This window comes from Tenebrio molitor, chromosome 3 (genome assembly GCF_963966145.1).
Source record: "Tenebrio molitor chromosome 3, icTenMoli1.1, whole genome shotgun sequence".
NCBI classification, from domain to species: Eukaryota; Metazoa; Arthropoda; class Insecta; order Coleoptera; family Tenebrionidae; genus Tenebrio; species Tenebrio molitor.
Window position 1 is genome coordinate 9,537,121 of NC_091048.1, and position 11,680 is coordinate 9,548,800.

Here is an 11,680-nt window from a genome sequence, read left to right on the forward strand (position 1 = left end):
TAGACCGTTCACAATGGCGTTATGATGAAAGTTAATGTTACATGATATTGTTAGCGTTAACGTTAGACCCAGAAATGTTCTGGATTTCTAACGTTACATTCTAACATTAGCCAACGGAAATAATTAAAAAAAAATATTAAAATACATGTAATTAGATCTAACGTTAACATTGACGTTTTAACATCGACATAACGTTAACGTCATTGTGAAAGGGCTGTCATTACGATTCAGATCCTGGACATTTTGAAATCTAAAAGGGTGTAAAAGTTGTTCTCTAAAAATTCGACACACTGTTGAAACACTGGTTCCAAGTTCGTGTGCAACAGTTCGAACACTTGTTCTTGGATTATTAGCAACAATATCCAAGACATTTTCCTCTAATGCCACATACGAACTGTTCTATCACGTCCTGCAACTGTCATAGACCATTCAAATTTTCCACGTTCTCGAAGATGTTGATGAATTGCTCCAAAAGATGTATAATAATTGATAAAACACTTACATATACAGGATGTCCCAGAACTGGCTCCCCAGAGAAAACAGGCATGTGCCGACAACAAAAGAGACTCTAAATTGACTAAAATAAATTTTCTGCTAGCTCAAATTACCGAGTTATAAAGTTTTTAATTTCACCAATCCCGGAAGCTCGTCCTCAGGTATTACTAAAAAATCCGATCGGTTACTAAACAACAACAAAAAATCTCTGATATCGCACAAATCAATAAAATGTTTGGGCAACTGGAATTTTGACGTTTTCCGATATAAAAATTCGTTGACGTTTATCTGTCATCAACATCAAGACTTGACAATTGTAAAAGATAATAACTTCGAAATAAAACAATAAAAATGGCGATTCTAAAAAGAACCATTTATTGAAACAGGTAATAATGTTAGAGCAGAAATTACCACCATTCATTTGTATGCACAATTGTGCTCTACGTAACAAACTTCTTGTAGTAGCGTTAGTTATCATTTCTTCAGTAACTGAAACAAAAGCCTCCTGAATTCGAACTCTCAACGAACGTTTCTGCTAAAATAAGCAAGAGGTACAATTTTAAATAAATCAGGTAGCTCTGTGCCAATGAACTGAGCATATCTTGCCCCCGTTAATCTTGCGGGGAATTCAAACGGTCCAATCTAGAGCAGGAGATTCGGAATTTTAACAAATGGAAGGATCCACCACAGGTATACTTGTCAAACGATCGCCCAATAGCCCAGTCCACAAATTAACAGAAAACCTATGTTGAAAACCTCTGGGAAATAATTCTCTTGGATTTTCCTCTGCCCAGATATGAAGGTTGTGATAACTGGAACAACCTTCCCGGCAAAATAGCAACTCATCAGAAAACAGTATCCGTGACAAGAAGTGTGGGTCAGCATCGCTTTGGTTTATTAACCATAGACAAAATTCTCCCCTAATTGGATAATCCTCTGGCAGAAGATGTTGTACTCGTGTATAGTGGTACGGATACCTCCTGTTATCAGCTAGAACTCTCTGCACCGAACTCTTGGATAAACCCATTTCATGAGAAACTGTTCGAATACTCCGGGTGCCGTCTTCCTCAAAGACATTCAATACGGCTTCCTTGTGTTCGACAGTCCTTACATTTCTTGGAGCACCCCCAACTTCTCTTCAAACTGGCTGCATCTGACCCGTTTCTCGACTCCGAGCGATTAATTTCAGGATTGTTTTATGATCCGGATGATTTTGTCTTTGCGGAAATTGTTCACGGTACAACCTTACTGCTTCACGTGCATTGTTCCCACATCGTGCAAAAGTAAAAATCATATCTACGTACTCGGAGGAAGAATACATGTTAAATGATACACTTGAACTAAATATCGCAGCGAAATTGTATAACAAATGTCAAACTGACGTAAACAATCATTCTAATAAATGTAGTGGACCAAATCTAATGGACAGAATTATCGAGGTTTACGGATAAAAAGGAAACCTAGGCAACGCAAAATTGCGATTATTTCACCTTAATGGTGCTCAACTCTGATTGGTCAACTTCAGAATGTCTTTTCTCGGTTATCATTTGAGATAGGACTTTTTTTCTTCAAAATACACGTTAATATATCCGCCCTAAAGCTCCCTTTTTTCTCTGGGGAGCCAGTTCTGGGACACCCTGTATTCCTTCGATTTCTTCGGCAGAAGGAAGGAACATGCAGCGTTTGCAGCCTCAGCAACTTCCATTTCTCTTTCACTTTTGTTCAAATTCATTTTCGCGCGATTATACTCTATTTGCTTGTTTACCACGTCTGTTTTCAAGACGGTAAGCTATGTTTACTCGTTGCTAACCATAAACCCGACGGTAAGTAATTTTTGGTGTTCTAGAACCGTAAGTAAATTTATTCAATATAATCAATTATTATAATAATTTTTATGTAGACAGAAGTTGAAGACAAGAAGTGGGGCACTTTCTGGAAACTTATACAGCTCTTGTAGTCGGCCTTCCTTGGCGCTGGAATGAAATAACATTTTCTTTATACCATACTGTTATTAGGATTTATCAGTACTCAATGCTTGATTGATATGACACCTATAACAGACTAGGCCGTTATTCAAAATTATAGGCCGTTATTCAAAATTATCAGACCGAGGCCGTTATTTTTGCTGCCGTTGCTACGGTTACGGCACAAATGACAACTAAATTTAATTTTTGAAGTAAAGAAAAATGTCAGTCTTACAAATAAATCATCGCTAAATGTTAAGTATTATTGGTATAAAGAAAACTATAAAACAACATACGGAGATATGGATATAACAGACTCGGTTGATTATAAAATCTCAACCTCATCTGTTATATAACCCATATCGGCCTAATACCGTTATATACTATAACAGACTTGCCGCGACATTAGTATTGTGAAAATTTTCATACCCCGAATTTTCCTTGTCTTCTTGATTACATACTGAGGTCGTTGGTTTCGGAAATTCTTCATTTATGTAGACAGAAGTTGAAGACGAGATGTTAGCACTTTCTGGAAACTCACACGGCTCTTGTAGTCGGCCTTCCTTGCCACTGTAATGAAATAACATTAGCGAACTTGCCGCGACATTTGTCTTCGATTGGTACATTGTCCTTACCGTTCTTTATACTTACCTAATATACTATTACAAACTTTTGACACGACGGCGACGCTTTTAATATTCACGCTTTATGTGATGAAACCCTTAGCAACCGGCAACAGACATACTAATATTTTATTCAAATATTTAAAAGAAATTGATCAAAAAGAAGCTATGCAATTCAAAATAATTTTGAGAGTGGAAAATATTATAAGCAAATCGGAAGGTAAATATTTACCTTCCTTAGGGCCAGTTTACAGAAGCGAAATTAAGTTAGGTAATCGTAATCAAATGCGAGATTAACTGAACACGTGATTATGTTGAACCAATCGAAGTTTCGGATTCATTGGATAATCGCGCATTAAATATTTAATTCTCTTTCTATAAACTGGCCCTTAATGTTTAAATAATTATAGTCACCAATAGGACTGGTTAAAATAAACACTTTTTTTATTTATTATTTCCGCAAAGTCTTCAAAAGAGAGTTAAAATTAAAATTATAATTTAATTAACAATTAAATTCAATTTTTAAAGTAAAATTTGTCATTTTCTCAATTTTTTTTTATGTAAGGTACGAATTTTTTACATTCATCGTTTAGGTAGAAAGGTCTATCAGAAAAAGTAAAAAAATTGGGGGTTGTTATTAAAAAAAATTGGTGATGACGTCATTGCGCAAAAAAAATGACATCAAGTTGCACGTCATATGATGGTATTTTTCGAAATAAAATCGACCTGTCCGAGCGATTTTCCTAAAAACGTCACATAATGCTATTGTCAATTTTGTTCCAAACTTTATGTTCGCACTGTGTAAACATAAACCCAATGACAACATGACGCATTAATCTTTTTGTAAAAATGGTCAATTGGGCAACAATATTCCAAACAGCTTTTTCATAAACGGAAATGACTTTCTTATTCTTTTAACAATTTATAACTATTACTGCTCATCTATCTGAATCGTGTGACCCTAATGTTATGGAACTAACAATTCATATTAGACAACATGTACCTAAGTGTGTGGTAGGTCTTTGTTTGTATATTCAATTTCAAAACTGTAAAGACACTACCACAATGATGAAATTTCCTGCTCATTTCATCGTCGGTTAAAAACTAATGGCGAATTAATTGTTACACGAAGAATTCAGGCTAGAGAAATATTTTCTAACAAAATCATGAAACTATTAAAAAAATATATATATTTTATCCAACACCTGTTTATTATGATGGCATAATATCCCGAGTTTGAATATATAATGTGGTCTAGAAAACACTAGTGGACTTATGAATCCATAATTAAACTGTTTTTATAATTTAACATCAAAAAATGTAACACATAAAATTAGAATTATATGAAATAGGAATCTCAGATGAAATCATTTGTCGAGGCTTACGTTAACATTTATATTAAAAGATAAAATACATTTTTGGGTTTTGATGATGTTTTAGAGGAGGTATTACACTCGTGCCTTAACAGCAAACAAGTCACTCAAGAAAAATTAGCCCACTCGAGCAAGCCTTCGTGGCTAAACATTTCTTTCGTGACTTATTTACCTTATAAGACACTTGTATAATAAATAGCTATAAATGTGCTCATGTGAACAAATGTTCAAAATATACCCCCTTCACTTTATGATACTTTATCTATGCACATTGTCCAATATTTCTGGGGTAATTTGCGATTCTATAATTATTACCACATTTTAATTACACATGAGCAAGTTTTAAACACTGACATTTCGATTCGGAACCTTTAAACCGTAACAAAATAAATATTTAGAGAAGAACTAGCGCCCGAAAATAGGGATTTCTGCAATTAGTCCAACATTTTAATTACAGCAAGGTAGAGCTAAATCCAGCGCATGATTACACCATTCATTTGGACCACATCTACTTCGGATATACAGTAGGGGCAAAAGTAACGCAACAATTCGATAAATCATAAACTATTGAGTTTTGAAAAAAGAACAAAAGCAGGTCGATTTTTAACTTCAATTTTATGTTTATTGACGTAACATTTTCTTATACAGATGTTCCTTGTCAAAGTAATGACGTTATCATCTTTTTTTTTTAATAGTAATCTAAATTTATTCGTCATCATTTTGATAGGTCTTTTAACTGTCAACCTGACAATATAAAAATTTCAACCCCTTACATAAAAAAATTGAGAAAAAAAATTGTTGAAAACTAAAAAAATTCAACGTGGAAACGCTGCAAGCATTCGGGGCACTTTTCCAGATTCCGCATTATTATCGGAAATTTTCCCATTGTAAATTAAAAATGTTATTTTATGTTAAATTTTAATAAATTTTTCAAAAAATAATAAAAATATTTGTTTAATGATTTATCGAATTGTTGCGTTACTTTTGTCCTTCACTGTATTTCGTCCAGGAAATTTCGTGTGGGCCTAAAATAAGGCGGAGGCACATGTTCTTGAATATAATTTTTGTTTGAAAAATAATTTTTAATACGAGAGTAAACAATATATTCAGTATGCCTATTAGATTGCATTGAAATGATTGTAACTCCAAGTTCAAAGTTGATAGTGACCCCTGAGTCATCTTTGCGGATTCACGGTTCAATGTTGTTTTTTATTAAATAGCAGTAAACGCGATACCATTTTATCCAGTGTTTCTCCAATGTCTATATCTTGTCTGTTTCAAAAGTTATGAGGAACGGGGACATATTTACACCTACACTGTGTAATAGTCACCAAGTGACTATAAATGATTGCAAATTATTTTGTTATGTTGGCAACACATTTGAAATCTTTAGTTGGCAACATCGTTAGCATGACACACGCAATTTTTAAAACTGAAAGAAACGTCAAAAAAATCTAAATCGACAATGTACTTCGTGACTTAACCTAACCTAAATAGAAATGATTGACATATGATGCACGAGAAGACTTGCACTACCAACAGCATCAGTGTTGCCAATCCACTATTTTCCTTCAATCATTTATAGTCACTCAGTAGTATATTATGCAACAAGATTTATAAACAGCACTTTAGACACGAGTTTTATTCGGCACGAATGGAGCGTAGCGGAGCGAGTTTAGACTTCTAGAGAAGTTTATAAACGAGTTGCATACTATACTTTTTCTACGATCAAATGAACAACGCAAATATAACACGTAACTTCTGTGTATTCAACGTTAATTTAAACATAAAATTCGAACCTGATAAACGTCAGTTGACAAGTGACAACTAACTTCGTCATGGAAACATATGCAATAAATGCCGTTTTAAACATAGGAGTGGAAAATAGTTATTTACATTATGAGAGAAGAAGGTAAAGCTTTCCGCTGCGCGTCGTGGCCGAACACGCAATTCAAGTGAACAAAAGCGCCCTTACTCTCAAGTGCTGTATTTGGTTTTGTTCGATACCTTAGATACCTCCTTGGAAAATGAGTCTGTAACCTTACATTCAAAATTTTAAATAAAATCAAAATACCTAAATAAATAAATCACATTTTCGAAGAGATCTGTTGCTATGGAAAAAATAAAATTCAAAATAAACGAAGTTTTATAAAATCAATAAAGCGATTGTGTACACGTTGTGGAAATGAATGTTGAAGAATTCTATGTTCCTGGTGATGTCCTGGACGAGGCAAGTGCCATGCCGCGAAGTACCAAATGGTGTCTACGATATCAAAATTACGATACCAGAAAGAATTGGAAATATTTACACAATGGCAGAGCGAGAAACGGATCAAGGAAAAGACGAAAATGTGATGGCATATTTTAAAAATATGTATAGAAGCAGCATCAGCGCGGTCGTGATAATATAATAAATGGTACAGGTTCAGCAGTCTCACCTCATTTTTGAAAACAAAATGTAGAAACTATCAGCAAAAAAGCTGCAACTTTTTCAAGAAACGATGCTTGCAAGTTTGTACTGGAAGCGGCGGACCAAGAGGGGATCCTTCAGAAAGTTGTCCCGATGATGGGCATATTCGGTGGCTGTTGTTGTGATGAATTATGTAAAATGATGAATTGTTATAGTTATTATTGGCATGTAATTATTTTCAATATACAAATTCTTTTTCATAAAATCGAATTTCAATTATGCGTGAGCGAAAGTCCGTGAGCGAAAGTGCGTGAGTGAAAGAGAATGAGCTAAAGTGGAACCTTCACCCACTGGTAACCATGGATACAGACCCACTTTCTAGGGAGGTATCGAACAAATGTATTTTGCACTGAATAATTTAGTTGTTAATATTATGGAGCCACTCGTCATCGTAATTTGTTCGTTTCTATACCTTTTTTTGGCATGAGTGGGCCAGTGAACGCGAGTGAAACGAGCGTTGTAAAGGCCGACGACAACAACAAAACCGTTGAAAAATGACAACTCGGATCGTCGCATCAGACAAAATAATTTAATTAATAATTATTATCAGAAACGCTTTTGACGTATCTAGTAGTGAAAAAAATTATATATAAACCACGGTAGAGAACATTTTCTAAGCCTCGTTTACATTATTCCCCTCGACGCTTCGCGTCTCTGCTCGGCTTAGAAAAATATGTTCTCTACCTTGGTGTGTAACATACTATTATTTCCGTTCGACACTGTCAGAATTTGAGAATTTTCCCCTGTGTGGTACAGGTTTTGATTAATGTCACAACTTGTCAAAACGAAACGTCAAGCTAATTTTAAAGATTTTAAGCAATTTGGAGCCTTTAAGGGGCTCGTCGAACAAAAAAACCTTGTATTCAACTCGTTCATGTGTAAATTGGGTTTTTTTTTTGGGATGAGTGGGCCGGTTTAAATCGCGAGTGAAACGAGCTCAATTTACACATGAACTCGTTAAATAAACTACTAAAGTCCATGTAATAACCCCAAGTCAGTAAAATGTCCTTGTCTAATATAAGAATTTTGGATGAAACAGACAACTACTAAAAAAAAACGGACAACTACTAAAAAAAACGTATCTCTGTTAGATTAATTGAATCTTGTTGTTTTATATATAATATTATGCATAACATATTATCACGCACATGAATTTTATAATTAAAAATATAAGCATTCATTTTACCGACTTGGGGTATTACATGGTAACATGGACTATACTCCTAATTTAAGTTTAATAACTATTAATATAACGAGAATATTATGCGATTTATAATATCGAGGACGTTGCGAGGTAACGAGGCGCTAGCCGAGTCATGCTCATAGCAACGTCCGAGATGGTTTAAATTGCTAATATTCGAGTCGTATTCAAAGCTTTATCGTATCATTGTATCTAACGTATTATGAGCGCGTAACAAATGTATTATTATGAGTAACTAATGTATTGTAAGTAACTAAGGAAGCTGAGTTATTCGAATATTATCGACTTCATAATTAGCAATAAATGTGTAACATGAAGTGATCATAATTGTTAAAGATACGATAAAGTCTATTATAGACATTTTACTACCAACTGTTTTGATTTGTAAATGCCATTAACGACTGTGTAATTAAGGTCAAGGAAAACAGTTTCCTTCATTAGGTAAATGAAAATAAAGTTACCAGTTTAGGTGCATCATTATTAAAATGTTGAAGCGTACAGTGCATTTCTTAGGATTGGTGAAAAATGGGTAAATTTATAAGTTTACCTCATTAATTCATTATCCCCAAATGATAAATTTCAGAAAATACAAACACTACTCAACTAAATTAAGCTACGTACATAATATTGGAGAAAAACCATTACGCTACATCACCATCGGTAATCTTTTGGAAGAAGCAGCTTGCAAATTTAGTGAGAGAAAAGCGATAATTTCTAGACACCAGAACAAATCTTTAACTTTTGCTGAGATCTTGGTACAAGCAGATAAATTAGCGGCTGGGCTTACGAAAATTGGTTTACAAAGAAAAGATCGTGTAGGTTTGTGGGCGCCAAATTTAATAGAATGGTACATCACAAAACTTGCGTGTGCAAGAGCAGGATTAATTATGGTAGTTTAAAAGTCTTATTATAATTTGTAGCAAAACTGTTTTCTTTTTGAGGTGGGTCTCAGTCCGGCTAATGAACCATCTGAAATTGAATATTGTGTAAATAAAGTTGGAATAACAACGATGGTATGTGGCAATAAGTTTAGAAGTCAAGATTATTATGAATCTTTGCTCGTGATTGCCCCAGAATTAAAGAAATGTGATCCCGGAAAACTTAAAAGTGCTAGGGTTCCCGCTTTACGGACAGTAATAACAATGAGTGAAGACCAAAAACGGTACATCATTATCGTACCTAATAATAATTATTAAATTACTGTTTATTTATTCTTTATAGGGGTACTTATAATTTCCAAGAAATTATAAATTTGGCAGATAACAACGACATTTCATACATTCATAATCTACAAAACAAAATCAGTCCAGACGAAGCCTGCAACCTACAGTTCACTTCCGTAAGTAAATTTATTATGTGTACATCCTTTTCACATACAAAGTTCCACCACCTGTTGACTTATGTTCATCAGTGTTATCACAACTGAAACGCCAGTCTAATTTTGCTATATTGACATATCCATTTTTTTAACAAAAATGTTTAAGCTGTCTTAACAGGGAATGTTTCGAATTAAAAATATTAACCTGACTCTTTTCATTTTCCTCTGTATTAAAATTCAACAGCGTTGCCATGTGCATTTTCAACGTGAATTGCGGTGTTGGTGGATCTTTGATATGTGATATGTGGTTACCATGGTATATTTCCCAATACCTTCTCTGATCTAGGGTACCACTGGAAAACCAAAAGCAGTTGTTTGCAGTCATTTCAGTATCGTCAATAATGGATATCTATATGGTAAAAGAAACGAATTGTCACAAGAACACACAATCTGCAGCCTGGTGCCGTTTTTCCATATTTTTGGGATAGTGGCTGCTATAATGGCTCCCCTGTCTCATGGGAGTACTATAGTTCTACCAACGGACGGTTATGATCCAAATAAATCGCTCGCTGCAATAAAGGAAGAACGGTAAGCGTCACAAAAATGTGTATTATCAAATTAACAGTGTACTCGTATACATATGTCGGGCGATCAAATTAATTTGTAATCGAGTCATCCATGAAAGTGAATCCGTATGTCTTTTACGATTGATATACCGAGATCTAACCTGTGTTTCAAACTGTGTTTATTGGAGCGTGGAGTTCAAGTAACGACATACGATTTCGGATTCATGGATAACTCGATTACAAATGAATTTGAGCGCTCTTTATTTGTAGATGTACTATTGTAGTCGGAACTCCGACCATGTACGTTGATTTAGTTCATTTACAAGAAGAACGTAAATTGAAGATATCCCTGGAAATAGCTTCCATTGGAGGAGCTCTATGTACGTCCGATTTGATGAAAAAAATGCTAAGAGTATTAAATTTAAAAACAATTCTAGTAAATTGACTCATTGCTGAGTAAAACCATAATTCTTAAATAATGTTCTTGCAGTCAGTTTATGGTTTGTCAGAGGCCAGTGGCGCATTATTTCAAGGTTTAAAGACAGATACAAACAATAAAATACTATCAACAGTCGGTTGTGTCAGTGAACATGTGGAAGCGAAGGTGATTGATAACAATGGTAATCTAGTACCTTGTGGTACCGCCGGTGAACTTTGCGTAAGAACCTACAGTAATATGTTAGGTTATTGGGAAGATGAAGAAACAACAAAAAATGTAATGGGACAGGATGGGTGGTTAAAAACAGGGTTTGTTTCTTTTCTGGTGCGAAACTATTCACGTTACTAAATCTCATTTATGTAGAGATCAATTCATTCTTAACGAAGATGGATATGGACAAATTGTTGGTAGGTTTAAAGAAATGATAATAAGAGGTGGAGAAAATATATATCCAAAAGAAATTGAAGAGTTCTTAAATACACATCCAGACATTTTAGAAACCCACGTGAGCTCTCCCACTGTCAATGTCAAATAACTGTTACAATTACAAATGTATATATTTTAGGTCATCGGTAGTTCGCATGCAAGACTTGGTGAAGAGATTTGTGCCTGTATAAGAATTAAACCTGGATCAAATGTAACATCTGAAACTATTGTCAGTTTCTGCAAAGGGCAACTAGCTTATTTCAAAATTCCATCGAAAATAAAAATTATGGACGAATTTCCCAGAACAACGTCAGGAAAGGTTCAAAAATTTAAACTGAAAGAAATGATAATAAACTCTGTGTAACTGAAAATCTGTTTATAAAACAGAGCTTTTGACTTTTGATTGTTTGGTAAGCATATTTCGGAGCATTTATCTGTCGCCACTTATGTAACATAATTTACTATTTCAATAAATTACAGACATCATATAACGGGTTTTGATTTTTGAACAGATCGTAGTATGTATCGCAAAAATAACTCCGTCAACCAAGAAGTTTAAAAAAGTACTCGATTATCTCCAGAAACTGCATCGTTAGTCCAGTCAATATAAACATTCGATGATTTTCCATACAATCAGAACAAGAACAAGTCTGGCGCTGACGGCAGTATTTCTCCACCAACTTCACAGACTCTCTTCAAGTTGTTAACCACACATACTAAATCGGTTTAGGCCCTATACGTGATGTTTGATGCGCTGAAAACTTGTTTTCATTTATTTTTCCCAAATTCCATCTTTCGAGGTTTT

The 11,680-nt window shown here is 34.4% G+C and overlaps 1 protein-coding gene across 1 annotated transcript; it reads left to right on the forward strand.

Moving 5' to 3' along the window:
• Positions 1–8,301: 8,301 nt before the first annotated feature.
• On the forward strand, positions 8,302–11,366 carry LOC138126513 (medium-chain acyl-CoA ligase ACSF2, mitochondrial-like). Its single transcript, XM_069042264.1, has 9 exons — positions 8,302–8,655; positions 8,710–9,016; positions 9,068–9,288; positions 9,348–9,465; positions 9,791–10,032; positions 10,281–10,446; positions 10,501–10,757; positions 10,813–10,954; positions 11,015–11,366. The coding sequence occupies exons 1-9, from the start codon at positions 8,612–8,614 to the stop codon at positions 11,237–11,239; spliced, it is 1,722 nt and encodes a 573-aa protein (XP_068898365.1). The 5' UTR covers positions 8,302–8,611; the 3' UTR covers positions 11,240–11,366.
• Positions 11,367–11,680: the final 314 nt, after the last annotated feature.